Source organism: Betta splendens, chromosome 5 (genome assembly GCF_900634795.4).
Source record: "Betta splendens chromosome 5, fBetSpl5.4, whole genome shotgun sequence".
Taxonomy (NCBI): Eukaryota; Metazoa; Chordata; class Actinopteri; order Anabantiformes; family Osphronemidae; genus Betta; species Betta splendens.
This window is the reverse complement of record NC_040885.2, coordinates 10,493,010-10,511,792: the sequence shown is the minus strand read 5'-3', so window position 1 is coordinate 10,511,792 and position 18,783 is coordinate 10,493,010. Positions and strand designations below refer to the sequence as shown.

At 47.0% G+C, this 18,783-nt stretch overlaps 1 protein-coding gene across 3 annotated transcripts; it reads left to right on the top strand.

Annotated features, from left to right (window-relative positions):
• Positions 1 to 279: 279 nt before the first annotated feature.
• Positions 280 to 18,554, top strand: LOC114855572 (sodium-coupled neutral amino acid transporter 3-like). Of its 3 annotated transcripts, none has more exons than XM_029150834.3 (17): positions 280 to 566; positions 7,266 to 7,516; positions 8,273 to 8,305; positions 8,443 to 8,536; positions 8,623 to 8,738; positions 11,116 to 11,189; positions 11,399 to 11,491; positions 11,576 to 11,657; positions 12,331 to 12,413; positions 12,716 to 12,774; positions 13,081 to 13,206; positions 13,975 to 14,054; positions 14,391 to 14,491; positions 14,867 to 14,991; positions 15,072 to 15,216; positions 15,324 to 15,427; positions 15,875 to 18,554. In XM_029150834.3, the coding sequence occupies exons 2-17, from the start codon at positions 7,389 to 7,391 to the stop codon at positions 15,977 to 15,979; spliced, it is 1,548 nt and encodes a 515-aa protein (XP_029006667.1). In that variant the 5' UTR covers positions 280 to 566; positions 7,266 to 7,388; the 3' UTR covers positions 15,980 to 18,554. The 3 variants fall into 3 exon arrangements, with proteins under 3 accessions (XP_029006667.1, XP_029006669.1, XP_029006668.1); XM_029150835.3 differs by lacking the exon at positions 280 to 566 and adding an exon at positions 6,702 to 6,795; XM_029150836.3 differs by lacking the exon at positions 8,273 to 8,305.
• The last annotated feature ends 229 nt before the right edge of the window (positions 18,555 to 18,783 follow it).

Sequence of the window (18,783 nt, the reverse complement as noted above, 5' to 3'; positions counted from 1 at the left end):
ATTGCGTGTTAGAAAAAGGCGCCCGCCATTGGATCGCTCCCCATCTTAGTAGGTCCACGTGAACCGGACTGTTGGATGGGGCCGAGGCGGAGAGCGGCGCTTTGAGGGAGGACGTGGAGCAAATGAGTTAAATACACGACGAGCGTCGCCCTCGCGCTCACCCACCGCCTCATTGTCTCGCGACGATAAAGTGATGTACACCCTCCCACCGCCAGCGTCAGAGGTGATGATAAAAGCGGCGGGCGCGAGCTGCTGGTGTCGGAGTGGAGCGGGTTATCGTCTCTAAACGGGCTCTCGACGCGTCGCTGCGCGCTCCGGCTTCTCAAACAATCTGATTGGAGTCGGCGTGCGCGGAACCCGGCGTAGGCGGTCCCACGTCCCACTTTTTTTTTTTTGAGAAGATTACGAGGACAATCCAGTGAGAAACACATGACATTAAGGCTGCCGGAGAGAAGGCGGACGGCCGCAGCGGGACAGAGACGGGACGACGCGCGACGAGTCGAGGCAGAGCGGAGACGCGACCTGTGTGGAGCTATTTGGAGCCGGAGGACGCTGGTAGTTCTCTGGTAAGACACCGAGGAGCGTCCGCGCGCCGTAACCTTCACACGTTACACGTCAGTGCTGGAGTTCCTTATTAAAACTTACGGCACGCGCGGCATCGACGCCGACGCCGCCGCCGCCGCGTCGTCTCATCCGAGCGCCATCGCCGGTCTGCGCAGACGGGGGGTGACACCGGGAGCTGGGTGCGGTGCCGTGACCCCCGCTCACGCCTTCATCCGTGCCAGAGAGGGTGAGATACGGCGTGACGCCCGCGTCACCCGCTCACCGGAGCCGTCAGCGCTGACCCGATCAGCTGGACGCTCCAACATGTGTCCTTGTGTCATTCCTTCGGTTCGCCTTTTCGCCTCGCTCGGCGTCAGTAGCGCGTGAATCGGGCGCCTGTGTTGGATTTCGCAGGTTCCACAAACAGCTTAAATTTTGGATTGCTGTCACATTATTTTTTTAAGTCGTGCTGGCGACGCAGCCGCAGCTGCACACAGCTTGGCTGCAGGTGCCATCTGGTCCTCGCGGTTGAGGATCCTGCCGTGTGTGTGTGTGTGTGTGTGTGTGTGTGTGTGTGTGTGTGTGTGTACGCGTGTGTGTGTGTGTGTGGGGGGGGGGTAGAGGATGCAAAGGAGCGAGAAAGTGGCAGCAAACATTGCTTATTCGATTGGCATTGCATCGCGCCTCTTTTCTGACTGCTTTGACTTTAAGCATCCTCTGTACGTCCTTTCCTCTCCTCCTCATCAAGGTCTCGTGGGCCGCAGGTGAATCTGTGCCTGGAGCAGATGGGAGGTCATGCCTACAGTAGCCTGGTGTGTGCTGCAGCCCAGACTCAGGAAATGAATGTACAATATAAGACAAGTACAAATACACACATGTACATGTGTGTATATATTACACTGAGACGTCAGGATAAAAGTACATTTGCTTCTCTAGTTGCAGAAGTGATTATCACGTAAAATGGGAAAGTCGGACTGTATATAATATTCACTACTATCGTTGTTGTTTATTAGTTATAATAGGCACAAATAATAAATCACTGCCTACTGTCATCACGTCTACTGAGCCTAAGAGCTCTCTCCCCAGGACGCCTCCCCACAACAGTCCTTTGGCCGTCTCACTACAGAATGAGACAGATTCGCTGGGTTCCTGCATTAATCAGAGCTCTGTGTCCACGTCGAGCGTATTCATATCCTGCAGCAGGAATGAAAAGAAAACACGAAGGGATTGTTTGCTGTTAGCGAAGAGTGCGTGGAGAATAATTATTGATATATATAATTATTGTATTGAGCAGTGACATGTCTGATTTTGGTTTCATTGTTAAAATGAACAGATGTGTCTTCTGAAATGTTCTCTGTCGTTCTAAGGGGACAGAGTTGCTTTTTGTAGAGTCAGGGACAAAAACGACTAGAACACTGAGCGTCAGTGTCCGATCCACGTGCCACTAACTCGTGGCCAATCAACAATATGTGTCGACGAGTGATTGAGGGTTCTGGTCGTGTTGAAGACACGTTCCGCGGGCTGTTGTGTTCGGCCCAGTTCGTCGTTCGGCAGCGGATTCGAGTTTTAACCCTGACTCAGACCCGCGAGCAGTGGGCGCCTGCTGGGCTCTGAGTTCTGCGGCGGCGGCGGCCTGGATTTGGACCTCCTTGGTGGCATGTGACGGAGTCAGCAGTGCCGCGGCGGTCACACACTGCGTGACTTGTGCTCCGGGCTGAACGCATGCTTTGGTCCCCATGACGCGCTCCCTCTTTTGCTCTCGCCCCATGTGACGAGCAGGAAACGGGGCGACGGGCGGCAGATGCCAGAAGAGGACGGCACTTTGTTCTGCGGCGCGTGATCGGGAGACGACGGGCTCAGACTGAGCGCTGTCCCGTGTTCCCAGCTAGAACGCGGTTCCTGCCGCTGCCGTCCCTCACGTTCAGTCCCGAGACTGACCTCAAACTAACCACAGCCCATGAACTGAAGGGAGAACGTCCTAACATCAAGGTGAAAGCGTTGGTTGCTTTTTACATATAAACTGCATATCTGGGAACTTGAACCATTGACTAATGCATTCATTAATAGTAGATCTACCGCTCCGATATAAAGGCTCATTTCAGCTCATTTGAAGCATTAGTGTCATTTGATAAACGACAAGAAGGTTTCAGCAGGTTCGATACCAAAGGTGCATCAGAACATTCTGGTCCTAAGTCGATGTTATCACTTCACTTACTTGTCTCTTTCTAAAGGAACATTAGTGAATCTTCCTTCATCTTAACGACTTCTTATCGTGTCTCGCGTCATCACCAGATGTTGGACTGGACGTTCTGGACCGTTGTGTCTCGGGGGTAGATGAGAACTATCTGTGATTTCTGAGGGCGTGTAGGAACACAGAGCATATTTGTATCATTAGTTACTTTGTGGTTCCAGTTCTTTATCGTCTCTGTTCACTGATATAATTGGTCAGCTTGTTACGAAGCTGACCAGTTTGTAGGCCAGTGACTTTGATACTGGTTTACTGGCCAACGTGTCGGCACACATCGGCCGAAGTGTATCAGTGGTTCACATTCATACAGTATAAATAATAATGAAATCATAAATGAAAAAAATGAATTAAATCATCATCACAATTTTTTTAGAAGACGTGTTAAAAGATGAGTTCCTCCGACTCCCTGATCCCTCGTTTGGCTTCAGGCCCGCCGGCACTCAGGCCAAACCTGATTTGGTTTGAAGAACAGCGTTAGCAGCCGCTCATGAGGTTATCGTCCAGGCCTGCGCTGCTTCTCTTCGCTTTCATTAAATGAATGAAGTGAACCCAGAAGTCATGTGGTGCACGTGAAAATGTGTCCTGAATCGTGAACCGAATGCATTTCTGTTCACAGAGCTTCTATTGGCTCCAACCAGACCTTTGTCTGCCCGAGTCTGTGAAACACTTTATTAGTTCAGCATGGTGTAATTCTATTAAAACTGAATGTAGGACGGCTCTAGTCCATCAGTGTCACCTGGCCTCATCCTCCGCTCTGGTGTCACTTCCTGTCTGTGGTGTGTCCACTGACAGAGTTAACGCAGCCTGACACCGAGCGCCGTGTGATTCTATAAATAAATCACATCAGCGACACTGGTGCGCTCACACACTAATGACGGCTCACACTGCCTGATGCCGCGCCGTGTCCGGACCCAGCCTCACCTTGCAGCAGACACGTCCTCGCTGGTTTACAGCACGCCAGTCGACCCAGAGGACACTCGGCCTCTTTCACTGTCAGGAAAGCGACCCTATACATATAAAACACGTCCTAACTGAATATTATGTAACGTGGCGTCTATGCTGTGAGTTCAGATTCCTCGTTGCTTGCGTTGCCAGGTCTTGCGTGTGTCATGTTGGAGTCTCTGACGTATCTCCCAGCAGCTTATAGTTGGGATCCTATAAGAAGCTGACGTACAGATTTCATAGTCAGGCGTTAATCTGGTCTGTCCCCCGCTGGCTAAGAGCGGCGTGTGGCCGGGAGGCAGGAGACAGGCAGGAAGGACGGGCGAACACCAGCCACCAGGACTGGAGGTTTTCTAGAAGATGATGCACTATCACAGGATTTAAGCCCAAAAGAAATCTGGGGCAAGTCTCATTTTCTCCCCGCAGCGTTTTCACTCATTCAACAACAGCATGACGTTTTCCAGTAATTACAATGCTTGTCTTTGTGCGCGCGTGTGTGTGATCATGAGTATCTAAGTGCATGCTCACGCTTGTGTGAAGAACCAGAATACAGCCAGATGGTTGTTGGACGCGTCCACGGAGTGTTTACTGCTTATTTGAAGCAGCTGCTGTGTTCATTGGCACCGCTCTTAAACACAGCTTTTTGTGTGACATGACGTGGGGTTTACACCAAGTCTATTCACTCCTCTGCAGCTATTTTTACATGTGTGTGTGCGTGTGTGTGTGTGTGCGTATAAGGAGGAGTGTAAAGCGTGACCCGAGTAGTTTGATCCTGACTTCCTGTTGGAGCGAGATGGGCCCTAATCTGATCTCCTCTATGGTCCTGACTGTCAGCGTTGGACGTCTGCAGCGTTATGATAAAATGTTTCCTGATAGATCTGCTAACTGCGAATCTATAAAATTGTGAGCATGCGTAATCTCTTAATCTGCAGGAAATCTCTTCCTGTTCATGGAAGGGGATGCTGAATAGTTTCCCTTAGGTGGTACAGTATGTTTTCCACTGGCTATTATGCACAAGCAGAGTAGTTTTGCAGTACTAGTAGTATTTTTTTTAATACCTGACACAAAAAACAGATTAGAGAAAAGACAGTCTCAATAGAAACACACACACACACACACACACACACACACACACACACACACACACACACACACACACACACACACACACACACACACACACTCTCTTAAAGCTACACATTTAAATATTCATCACTGAATTACAAACCTATTTGCACATCAATAATCAAGGGGGCACTCAGCCTGCAGAGTGTGGTTTGGTCCAGGTCTCAGCTGAGGAACAATGATCTGTGAGGCAGTTTGTCTCTGTTTGCCTCCTCCTGCCTGGAGTGACGTCTCTGAGCAGAGCTGCTGACGTCAGGAGCCGAGGACGCATGCACTCGCTGTGTGTTGGCAAACTGAGGTGGTGTCTTGGACGAGGGCTTGAATAAACATAGCCTCTGCTTTTGCTGTGAAAAGACTCATTCACTCCCACCAGGAGCATCACGGCGCTGCATTAACCCTCGCACGGCACCCAGAAACATGAGAATCGGTGGAGAAAGATGAAACAATGGATTCCTAAATTCTGAAATTTTCTCCCAGAGCTTCTGATTTTTGTGCAAAGTTTTGTTTTCGTGTAATACTCTGCACCGTGGCAAAAGAATCAATGTGTCACACTGGCCGCACATGAAACTGTCTCAGAGGGTTTTAGGATGACATCGTGTTTTAGGATGACATCGTGTCTGCAGAGCACAGAGCCCTTCTGGACGATGCATGAACATTTCCTTATGTGTGCACAGCTCTGCCTGTGTTTCATGCCACAATGGTGCTATGTTAACAGGGGTTTAAGCCTTCGGCGCTGAACTCAGTTGTTTTTGGGACGTGGTACTTGCTTTTTTTTTTTTGTTGGTTAGAAATAGAGAAATAGCTTGAATGGTTATAATTGAAATATCACTGTCACTGTGAGATCTATGAATCCATGGGTTGGTCACAGAAACCGCCCCACTCATCACCTGGAGAAGTTAATCTGAACTACTACCAGTGAGTTCTAAATGGAAGATGATAATAAATTGAGTAGGATCAGGTCTGCGGTTTGAAGCTGCCCCAGGCTTTTGAAGAGGCTCCCGTGTAGCCGGACGGTCTATCGAGCAATCGCCTGTGAATAGCTGCTCTCCACCTCCTCCTGATTTGTGAACTACGTGAGTGGCAGCGTGGCTCTGTGCTGTGATTTGCCCGGGGACAAGGACGCTGCCTCTGCCATTCCTGCCATTAGCGACTCGGCTACAACTGCGCAGCAGTGCAGGATACTGGCATTCGCTGAATTCAAGGTGGCGTCTTTTCACTTCCATCCCAGCGAAATACCTTTTCAGCCTCTCGAGTGCCCTGGCGAACCTCCGCCAAGGGGGCCCCAGTATAATGATGCCTGGCACAATAGTTCCAGTGTTCTCCGACCCGTTCCCAGGAAACCACACAACATGTGCCATTGTGCAGTGTGCTTTGCTGCCCAGCCACGTTGCCCGGCTTTAGCCAGAGACACCGAGAGACCTGTCTGGGCAGTGAAGCTCACAGCCCCGAGGCTGGTGAGACAGGACCCGAGCCCTGCTAGACGGAGATCGCCGTCTATTCACCTTTGCACTGCATGCGATGTGTTCAAATATCATAACGAGGAAAAAAAAAAAGGCTGCTCTTGTGAGAGCCGGCTGTGGAGCGGAAGCAGCCCGGGGAAATAACGCCAAGTGAGCGGCTGCCAGGGATAGTGGTGGAGAGACCCCCCGAGCATTGTTGCTGCCTTGAACCCCCTTCGGTAGAAGAGGAAACCAAGAGAAAAGTGACAAGCAGAAAAATGAAGGTACAAAGGCAGCGAGAGCTGGTTTGTGGCTGGTCCTAGCTGGTTCTTCTCTTTGTGTCTCCATAGAGGGGGGTCCAGCTATTTGTGCGCCATTCGCTTCAATGGCACCCAACGTGTTCTCCATTTTAGCCTGCAGTGCTGTTTGTGCAGCGGAGCAAAGGCGATCATTCAGGGCCGGACGGATAGGGGGCTTCGGGGCCGCGGCGTCCAGGAGGTACGTGCCACAGGGGCCCCTCTGGGCCCAGGAAACCCAGGCCTGATGCGAAGCCCAGTGTGTCACCGTTAACTGAAGGCTCCGTTTCAGGAGCTGTCAGCTGATGTGTCAATTATTCATTGGAACGGCTGACACGTCCATTCATGCTCAACGCTGTATTGTGACTAACTTAGTGGGTTTAGTGTTAGCGTATTGGGTTGCAAGATTGAAGATTCCTGGGCTTTAACCCACTCAGAGCACAGTATATGTTCAATTCCTCCTACTTTCACATTTGCTGTAAAATCTGACTGTAGGAAATCCACTCCTTTTATTAGAACACGTGTGAATCATCGCTCCATGAGCAGTTGCCAGAGTGAGCTTCTTCTTCCACAGTCCTGTCTCTTACTCGCCCACGCGGGTCGACGAGGGCAACGCCGCTTCATTGCAAAATATTATGCTAATCGCTGATATATTTTTTATTTATTCTGCAGATCCCAAGAAGAAAACGAGAACCTCACCGATCGCACCCGATCGTTCCGCAGATCCACACGACCCCGAACGCCGACGCGATTTCGGCACGTGAATCCATCGAAGTGCGAGGCACCGGAGCAGCTATGAGCGACGGCAAAGCAGCTGTGGAAACGGCTCCCGCTGAGGCGAACGCTATTCCCAATGGGAAAGGCCACGAGGCCGGGGAGGAGAGCGCCGCGTCAGCAAAAACACCCGCAGAGGACGGTGAAAAGTGAGTATAGGGGGACTCCTCCATGATGTAGCAACAATTAATACAGCTGATTAGTCCATTAGCTGTTGAGTCAAGCCTTAGTCGCCCAAATTGCAGCAAAGTTCCCTTTAGTTTGACAGAAAAACAAGCAGAGGAGAATTGCTGTGGCCGAGAAGCACAAGGAGTGAACATGAGATCAGTGGGAAACTGTCCATTAGCCCGCGAGTCTAAATTGGAGACATTCGATTCCAAACGTTGCTTGTTAGAGGCACTGAGCTTGAACGGATGGTTCCTGAATATGTGCTTCTCACTGTGAGGCGTGGAGGAGGAGGAGGTGTGATGATGTGGGGGGGCATCATTGGCTTTCCATCATTTAGATAAGTAGTTCAATGTCTGCCTGCCTGCCTGCCTGCCTGCCTGCCTGCCTGCCTGCCTGCCTGCCTGTCTGTCTGTCTGTCTGTCTGTCTGTCTGTCTGTCTGTCTGTCTGTCTGTCTGTCTGTCTGTCTGTCTGTCTGTTGATAGATATGCAACATATATATCTATCTATCTATATATATATCTACATATATATATCTATTTATCGATAGATATATATATTTGTTGCAGTATCTATAGTTATATTATAATAATTATTAAAACAAGGTCAGAACATTTTCTCATGTTAGCGTTGGTTGTTTCACCTTTGCTCTATTTCTTGCCTATATTGTGACCCAGAGTGTTGTTTTCCGTTTTGTGCTCTCATTTGGTGATGGATGGCCTCTTTACACTGCTTGTAGGGACACTGTACCCAGCAGTGCCCAGAATGCTAGGTACGTATGCATTAACCCGTTGTGCTCAGTCTGTGCTGTTATATAAATAATGCTGGCGAGGTGCTAAAAACCCAGCGTGATGTGAAGCGGCGCCTGTGTCTGGCTTCCAGCATCTGTAACAGTGTTGTCTGTCTCAGTTCTCAGAGGACAGAGAACACGGAGGCCAACCTTCCAGAGAGCCAGGAGTTCTTATCGGGCGCCGAGGACAAGAAGATGACCCGCTTCACAGACGTAGGTCCAGACCCGCGCAGCATCACGAACGCTCATAAATGCATGGACCGCCTCCACACGTTCCTCTCCTTTGCCTTTGGTTGCAGTTTGAAGGCAAAACCTCCTTCGGGATGTCTGTCTTCAACCTGGGCAACGCGATCATGGGCAGTGGCATCCTGGGGCTGGCGTACGCCATGGCCAACACGGGTGTCATCCTGTTTCTGTGAGTCCCCTTCTTCACCTTAACTTCCTGACCGCACGTTCACAGGTTTCCTGCTGAGCTACACGTGTGTCACCCACGAAGAGCAACTACACTCATTGTGTTGTAATTGTCTTGTATTAACCAGGCGACAGACCAGTAGCACGCGGCTCGTTTCAATGCGATGAATAAACGCTGCTAGTGATTAATAGCGCACTGGAAAACATTTACTTGCAATGAATGAGATGCTTCTTGTGCCTTGAGGCGCAAACAACAGCGTTGTCCTTCAAGCCCCTGACGTGAATGATGATCATTTATTCATCCGTACGTTCTGATTTAGATGCATTGTCGGTCCTTTGACCTTTCGGCAGCTGTTGAACCTTTAATGCTTGGGAGAATTGACGACAGTTGAGCGCAGCAGAGCAGGGAGACCTCCTGGGGAAGGTTGTTTATGCCAGTGTCTGCCTCTGAAAAGAGAAAAGATGTGATGAGACCAGCTTTACCCTCTCATTTAGCTCTTTAAAGATTTGGTTTGTCTCTGTCCGTGAATGCTGCTCTCTCGACGCTTTCTGTCGCCGTGAATGGCTTCAAGCCGTTTTATAACAGCAGTGAAAATCCAGCGAGGCCCGTTTGGATTCTCGACAGGCACCTCTGCTTCTGTTATTGGGGCTCCTTTCTTCTAAAGCCTTCATGTCTGGAGGATTTTCCCTCGTGTTGCGGAAAGCTCCTTATTGTGAGCTGAGTTGTGTGACTCCGGTCTGTTGTCTGTACTGGCTGAACCCCGCGTGGCCGAGCGGCGGCGCCTGTAACATTTGGCCCCGTCGTGAGCTGGAGTGAACTCTGCTGCGGATTAGTCCACATCTCGCGCCGATGGCTGCGTGTAATCGCGTGCGAGGTAGCGCTACGTGACCAAATGTGTGTGTTTGTCCTTGTTCTAGATGAAAGACCGTGTTTTTGGACACATGATGCGTCTGATCTTGTATCAAACAATAGAGTTGCTAATAAATAATGAAGGCAGGCTCCTTCACATGTTTGACAAAGGAGCGTTCGCCTCTTCAGAAACATAAATTCAGTCTTCACCCGTGTCCTCCTGATCCAACAGGGAGCACGAGATCTTAATATGAGAATGTTTGCTCAAACACAGGGACATAAAAAAATAAGAGACGCATCTGTGCATTATAGTATTAGTGAAGCATTACGAAGCCTCGCATTCATCTGTTTCAATCTACACCCGATATAAATAAAGATGATTTGATCAGTTCACTTGAGCATCCTGTATTCAGTCTCTTTAAAGCCGCATTAGTTGAGTTATTACCTTTCGCTGAATGAATGCACTATTTAAGTGAATCTGATGTGTGTTCAGGAGTTCCCCACATTTCTGTTGGCGGGCGCAGAGGTTTCCGCGGGTCAGCGAATGCGGCGGGGCGGAAAGCCGCGCGCCGAGCCACACTGACCCGAGTGTGTCAGTCTGTCTGACTGTCAGCAGATCTGTCCGCCCACCGCCACTTCACTAAATCCTCCACCGCCTTTCAGCCCGGCCAAGGGGAAAATATGTTAACTGGCCAAGAGTTGAAGGCGCGGTGAAAGACGTGCCGCCTGGACCTTCCAGCAGCGAGAAAGAGGGAGTGGGAGTAGACACAATGAAGACGAGGGACACTAGAGAAGTGGACGGGGGTGGACTGGGTCAGGGGAAGTCAGTAGATCAGGGGTCCATTCAAGGTCCCTACAGCTGGGCGTTCTGGTGAAATTCAAGGAAAATTCCCAGAATTGTAAGGTTTCTCAAACATTTTAATCCAATTTGGCAACAATGTTTTTCAAAGGGCCTCAGGCTTCTCAGTTCAGAAGACGGTGGAGTTGTCGGACAAACGTGACCCAATGATTATTTAAACAGGGAACGGCATTAATAAGAACAGGGGCAGAATTTGAGGAAGAAGAACATGGAGTGAAGCCAAGGGTGGATTACAGTTATTCAAGGAACCAATCAGAGGATGTTTCAGATTAAGAAGAGAGAAGATCGGCGCTAATCACGGTAGCAGAATGACATGAATGAACAACAAGCAAATAGTGAGAAGATGAGTCAGTGGCTGCAAAAAACGGTTGTTCTCTGCTACATTGCTAAAAAACCTCTGTGATTGAATAGGTTTATTCCACCACGGAGGAACAAGATTAATGTTTATCAAGGATTTTCCTCATTCCGTTCTTCGGTTTGAAAGAGTCCATCTGGTGAATGCTTAGTAAATGAGGGCTGAGGGCTGAGGGCAGAGGGCGGGCAGAGCAGCCGCCTCGGCTCAGCTGCAGGAACCATCCAGAGCAGAGAGGAGCCGCAGAGATTTTCGAATCCGAAACACCTAATGAGACATGTTGGAAATGTTACAATAAACCGTGCTCCTGTTTGTTTCAGGGTACTTCTAACAGTGGTGGCAGTCCTCTCGTCATATTCCATCCATTTACTGTTAAAGTCGTCAGGGATTGTAGGTAAGTAGCCTCAGAAAGGTGTGCGGGGGTGTGTGCGTGTGCGTGTGTGTATGTGTGTGTGTGTGTGTGCGTGTGTGTGTGTGGCTGGGTCAGATTCATAAGTGCGTGCGTGCGTGTGTGTGCGTGCGTGTGCATGCGTGTGTGTGTGTGTGTCTGTGCGTGTGTGTGTGGCTGGATCAGAGTCGTAACAGGCACTTTGCCGTCCTCAGGTATTCGTGCGTATGAGCAGCTGGGCTACCGGGCCTTCGGGACGCCGGGGAAGATGGCAGCAGGCATTGCCATAACGCTGCAGAACATTGGAGGTGAGCCCACCTTGAATGTTTCTGCCGCTAACTGACACGTGCAGGGGCGTGTGATGCTAACCAGGCTGTTTGTCTCCTCCTCAGCCATGTCCAGCTACCTGTACATCGTCAAGTATGAGTTCCCTCTGGTCATACAGGCTTTTCTAAGGGTGGGCACGGATGCAGAGTAAGTCTCCTGTTACACCTTAAAAGTCACGAATCACATCCCCTTCTGTTTGAGAACAGCTGAGACGAGGAGAGGATCACATCAAAACACAGCTGGACTCCACGCTGGAAAATGTAAACCATAGGATAGTAGTGGTTAGCGCAGGTGGCCTCAGACACAAACAGCACTCCCTCCCTGGAAGTGGAGCGACCTCGTCCTCTAAAACGAAGCCTTCCCCGACGCTGCGCTCGCTCGTGAATTCGCCCCCGCTTCCTCTGAGCAGCTCCTCAGGCTGCGGGGCCGTGGTCGGCGTCAGCCTTCGTCTGAAGTGAGAGGCCGGAGCACAGCACCAGGCCGGTGGGGCTGCTGGTGTCCTCTCGCAGTCAGATGAGATTTTAGATTTTTCAGCTCCTCCAGCTGTCTGCGATTGGATCATGGACATCGTCCTTGTGTTTGCATTGAACTAAAGCCAAACAGACATGACCACTAGCTGCCAGCAGTAATTATATAGGTCCGGGAGCAAAGAGCCTTATTTTTTCCACTCTGAATATTTGATGTGTTGGCCTCCATTTTTATGGTCTATTAATTATTATTTTAGTGTCTATTTGAGTTTTTCTCCCCATGTAAGACAGATGGAGAAACATGTTTAAAACCCAGAACCAAATACATGAATTGTCTTTGTGTGTCTCTGCAGTGAATGGTACCTGAACGGAAACTACCTTGTCATCATTGTGTCCGTAGCAGTGATTTTACCACTGGCTCTCATGAAACAGCTGGGTGAGTGCGTCCTCCCAGTCCCATGAAACCAGTCTCTCCATCTCCTCCTGGGCCTCCCAGGTGTGAGGATGATCGCTGTAGGAACCGGTCTACTGTTCTCTGTGAAGCTCACTGAACCTCTCAGTGATGAGTTCAAGGACACTCGAGGGAATGTTTACAGTCACGATACAAAAATGCTACTAAGACTGAGAGCAAGACACACAACAATGCAGTTCCTCGAATTCTCACTTGCAACATGTCTCATATTAGAGCAGCCATGTGCTGCAGACTGGAGAGATGCTGATCAAGCCTTTGTGTTCCAGGATACCTGGGATACACCAGCGGCTTCTCGCTCAGCTGCATGGTCTTCTTCCTCATTTCGGTAAGTCAGACTCCAGGACTCCTTTGTGCTTACGTAAAGAGAAAGCTTCAGTACACCTCCCTCTCTCTCTCTCTCTCTCTCTCTCTCTCTCTCTCTCTCTCTCTCTCTCTCTCTCTCTCGCTCTCGCTCTCGCTCTCGCTCGCTCTCTCTTTGACATGGCCCAGTGTTTGCACGCTGTGGATCCAGACTGTGCTGGTTCTCTGTCTTCTCTGACCTACTTCTGGCTGCTCTCTCTCTGTCGTCTCTCCTCTGTCGCGGGCATATCTTTGCGCCTGCTCTAACGCCTCTCCTCTCCGCATCGCGCAGGTCATCTACAAGAAGTTCAACATCCCCTGTCCATTTAACGGCGGCCCCAACGGCACCGAGCACGGGCTGAACGTCAGCGAGCCGCACCCCGACTGCATCCCCAAAATGGTCAACCTCAACCCGCAAGTAGGTTCGCGCATGCCGTCCGCTGGGGACACGCAACGCCACGTTCACTGCCATGGCTGCAGACAGCCACCCACGTGTGTCACCGTCATCTCCAGCATGTTGCCAGTGACGGTTCACAATCCGAGCATGGAAATTACACTCGGGCGGGAGCACTCGGTTGCACTCACTGTACGGGGAAATGGGGCCTTTTATCAAAGCTGGTAATGACAGACAATCGTCTGCCATTAATTCGAGGCTCAGCGATGGACTGTGACCCCTGGAGCTGTCTGCTCCTGCCAGCAGAGGACTACAAATTGCTTTGGCCTTCTCTTGATTTCAATAAGTTCGTCCAGTTTGCCCTCAGTGGGCCACAGAGAGAAGTAATGAGTGAAATGGGAACGACCTGACATTTCTAACTACAGTCATGTATTATGTCTTCACCCCAGGACAGCATCATTAATACAGTTAAAGTAGAACATTTCAGAGCTTTATTTATTGCAACTATTTCACTTTCCAGAGAATTAACTAGACCAAATAGTCTCTCCAAGAATTCCTTAAAGATTTATGAGCTTCTCTTAACCCTGGCTAGTAAGGCCAGGCCATGCTGATTAAGGCATTGTTAAACAGGCTAAAGCTGGTCTGCAGCCAGCTTCAACTTAATCACAGCCAAACAATTAGCTCTCTGTAACGTGTCGGAGGGATTAATGGACAGTAAAACATGAGCTTGGTGGTCAAACGTCTGGGCTGGTGCTGCTGTATCTATGGTGACCTGTTGGGGTTCATTTTCAGACAGCCTACACCATCCCCATCCTGGCCTTCGCCTTTGTGTGCCACCCCGAGGTCCTGCCCATCTACACAGAGCTGCGCAAGTATGTCCTCACGATGGAACTGTCACGCTGAGCTTAGGACAAGAAAGCAGTGGCTTAATGAAACCTGGAGCTAGGGCGTCTGCTTTGTGCATGGCTGGTCATAACATGCACCGCACGAGTGCACTGCTTGTATGATATAGCATGTTTGAAGTTACCATCCTGCTTTGAACCACTGATGCTTGTAGTGTTTAGAATCGTTTGGGTGCTGTATTGAATCTTGTATTATATTAAGTGGACTAGGTAACTTGTATATTGTGTGTGTGTATATATGCTATAAACTTGTGTTTGTGCTTTTGTTTGTGTGTGATGTTATATAGCAATATCTTCTGATTTCAGCCCCACCAAGAAAAAGATGCAGCATGTGGCCAACATCTCCATTGCAGTCATGTACATCATGTACTTCCTGGCTGCTCTTTTTGGATACTTAACTTTCTATGGTGAGGCCTGGTCCTCCTCCAACGGCAGAGTATTCTGTCTGTCTGTCTGTCTGTCTGTCTGTCTGTCTGTCTGTCTGTCTGTCTGTCTGTCTGTCTGTCTGTCTGTCTGTCTGTCTGTCTGTCTGTCTGTCTGTCTGTCTGTCTGTCTGTCTGTCATTATTTTTAAAATCAAAACATTATTGTTACTCATTATGTTAATAACAGACAGAAAACACTCTGGTGCATCTACTCCCTCTAGTGGTCATATTGTATATCACGCTTTAAAGGCTAAAGGTTTTCATAGACAGACACAGAGGACACATTCTTTTTTTTACCTACAAGCACAAACGATGTCAAGCTGTTTTGCCAGTGTCTTTGTCTTTGAATCTCTTTCAGGTAAAGTGGAGGCAGAGCTGCTTCACACCTACAGTCAAGTAAACCCATACGACACCCTCATTTTGTGTGTGCGTGTGGCCGTGCTCACTGCTGTCACGCTCACTGTGCCCATCGTGCTCTTTCCTGTAAGTACAACTCGAGCGTCTACACTTTTTTACTGCTTTTTAATGGTTCCACTATTGAAACATCTTTTTTATATAATAAGGTACGGAGAGCCATTCAGCAGATGATGTTTCCCAACAAGACCTTCTACTGGCCCCGGCATATTGCCATCGCCTTGGTTCTGCTCACCTTCATCAACCTGCTGGTCATCTTTGCCCCCAACATTCTGGGCATTTTTGGGGTTATTGGTAGGTTAAAGCAAACACGAGAAGGCGGTGCAGCAGCGTGAATATTTAAACAGACTCGGTTTTGAGGAGCGATGCCCTTGTTGATTTGTCTCTTTGTCGTTTTCCAGGTGCCACGTCCGCTCCTTGTCTCATATTCATTTTCCCCGCTGTCTTCTACATTCGTATTGTACCCAAAGAAGAGGAGCCGCTGCGCTCGTGGCCCAAAATTCTGGTGAGCATCATATGACAGTAACAGGAAAATAACCTTTTTTCTGAATTACTTTAGGTCATTTAAATTAATTGACACGCAGCTGAGAATTTGGGTGGATTGTATGATAAAAAGGGGGAAATATGAATCAGGAGCGTATTCAGTAACAGATTGAGGTATTGGATGCTGTTGGGTTTTTATCTCACACTGAAAACCCATGTTTTGCTGCCCTCTGTGGGCGTAAGACTGAAATCTCTCCTATCTGTCATCACCTGAGTTAAATGAGGACGTTAGTGTGTCAGTAAAAGTCTCTTTCACATATTTTGTGTTTCAATTACTGATATCATTGTTTAAATAAAACATGTTTGGGATTTTTTTAAAGACCCTTAAACATTTCCCTGCCGTACTGTTTTACAGTCATTTACTATCGTTACTGCAACTACTACACTCATTACTCCCTCTCTCCCCCAGGCCATCTGCTTTGCTGGGATCGGTTTCCTGTTTATGACAATGAGCCTTAGCTTTATCATCATTGACTGGACATCAGGCAGCAGTAAAGCCAGCAGTGGTCACTAGGTGACACCGTCCTCCACCCTTTTTTTTTAATTCACTTTTTTATATTGTAGCATTACAGTAGATCTGTGCTGTGATGCCACTTCTTTTACTTTGGATCATGTCTGATATTAGCGATGCCCCATACTTTCATTAGTGAACACTGGTCTAGTGTGCATATGCTACATTGTCCTCCACACCCTGCCAAATAGTGATGATGGCCAGTAGATGCTCTTGAAAAGCTAATAGTGAATTGTGTGAGAGGACAGGTGCATAAAGACTGATGTTGGCACAGATAACGATGCTGCAGGATGCTGCCTCTCCATGTCTTGTTTAGGAGCTTCTCCCTACTTTACCTACAACAACACTGCTCCTCAGATTAGAACAGTCTGAGACACTAACTGTTTTGAATGAAATCAATTGAATGATTTTGTAGTATTATTATGAATATTATGACGCTATTTGAGTAACAATTCTGTGCACATGCAGACGAACTTACAACAAAGATAAAACAAAGTGGTTTAGTATTTTGGGGAAAGCTTTGCTATCTTGCTGGAGTTTAGGGGAAGATTGAAACGCTTTCATGTGTGCGCAGTGAACACAGAGCTACAGCCAGCAGCCAGTTAGCTTAGCATAACTCCTGTTAAAGTCATCACCTCTGGCAGAGCAGGGTGCAAAACCACAGAGAATGTGGTGCAGTTGTTAGCACATATATCACAACATTCCCACATAGTAAGATGTAGATGTATATTTTTATTGATCTCTGCTGGATAAAAACATCAGATGATGCCGGACAGACTGTTGGTGCGTGGCTAATGCACACTGACGCAATCTTATCAGAAGCAGGGATCAGGTCAGCAGCATTTTAAATACGTTTAAAATAGCCTTTACTGTGCAAAGAGTTTTTGTTTATTTTTATTACTGTGTACATAACAGTGATGAATGCTACACAAGTCCTCATCAGTTGGACTGTGCAGATGACAGTTATAAATGAGATGAAGGTGGGTTACACGTCTAACACGGATGAGTTGATGCGTTGTTTCTGAGCATTCACTGAAATCAGAGATAACCAAAACGTGTAAAATAACAACAGGGTTATAAAACTTCATGTTTTATGTCTGTAAATATTCCTGCGTCCAGCACAAGACTGGTCCCAGAAGTTTATGGCACACATGGGATTTCTGCCTCGGCAGTTAGCAATAGCACTTTCCATTAACAAGCACAACCTCTTGTAGCCAATAACTAGTTGAGACACAGACCAATTATTTGTAAGATGCTCTGCCATTTGCTAGACTGCTTTGTATTACTAAATTAATCCATCTAGTGTAGATGACAAGAACATATGCAATGTATTGATGGTAATATATGGATGTCTTCTCAAACAGTACTTGAAGTAATGTTAAACTTCCTGCCTTCCCGTGAGCCCCTGCGATCATTAGCTTCCTCCTTGTGCCCTGTAGATGAAAAGAAATTGTTTGAATGTGTTATTGGAAGTTTTTCAAGTGTCTGTGTTGTGTAAAAAATGGCTTCACTGTATTCGATCTATAGTATTATGCATTTCTATTGTAAAACCTGGACCTATACTCGGATCAGAAGTATAATGCAAGTGTTTGTCTCCTACCCTCGATAAAACTTTATGTTTAATGTTTTTATGAGTGTATCTGTTGACTCTAATTCAGAAATGCAAGAGCAAAACATGTTAATGATTGTTTTGTCTTTTATAGTCAGTAGTATATCATCAGTGGTATCGTTTTGGTCATTTCAGTGACTTCATAACTGCTTGTTGGTAGATGTATCCTACTAACTCAGTTGGTAGATGTAACCTACTAACTCAGAGCTGTTTGTGAGCTGGTGAACTGTCTACATTTCATCACTTTTTAATGATCCATTACATCAGACTTGATTGACGTATGGGTAACTCAGTATTGTCTTGTTATTTTGTTTCAATGGTAATTCTTTAATCCATTTAATTCCTTAAAACAGACTTTGATTGTCTTTACTGTCTATCAGCAGAGGGAATCATCTGAATCAGCCATTGTGTTTGTTGTTGTTTCATTAAAACAAGGTTGATATTTATATTGTTTTAGATTTTAAATTAGGCTATATGTCTAAAAAACATATCAAATTAATATAATAATTTGTTTTTCAATTATGCACAAGCAAAATGCTGCAAAACATTAGAATGTGTAAAAATGAAATGTAAACAAATACAAAGGTGAAAGTGAGTGAAACCACTTTCTTGGTGGCTGATAAGAGATGATTTCTATTTAGATATTAGTGTTTATTAGTATAAGTCTCAATCTTTGTGTGAAAACTATTGATTAGTAACCTATTAAATATTGACATCGGTCGGCATTTATAAATAATGTATATAAACGTATACCCTTTATATTCTATATGCATATCTAGTTTGTATAATGTAAATAGCAATTAAAGTTTTAGTCCAATTAAAAATATAAATGTAATCATTTTCAAAGTGCTTTTAAACCTTTTGTCCTTGAATTCATGGCTATTTTCTTGTATCTCTATATATTTTAATATGTTGTTGGCAGTATTGTACTGTAAACAATGTTGCAATAAAGATAATGAGGTAACATAACTTTCAGTTCTTATACATGTATGACAATCACCATATATTGGTTGTAGGTGTAGGTACGATGCTATCATGTGTTTTTGTAGATGTAGTACTTGTAGAATGGCAGTGATCCAAAAACATGTCCCCATGGGATAAAATAAATATATAAAAAACAATTTCATTTTAATCCATAAATGCACTCTCTGTAAATTACATAACACTGAGGTAAAGACAAAACAAAACTGTACCTTTA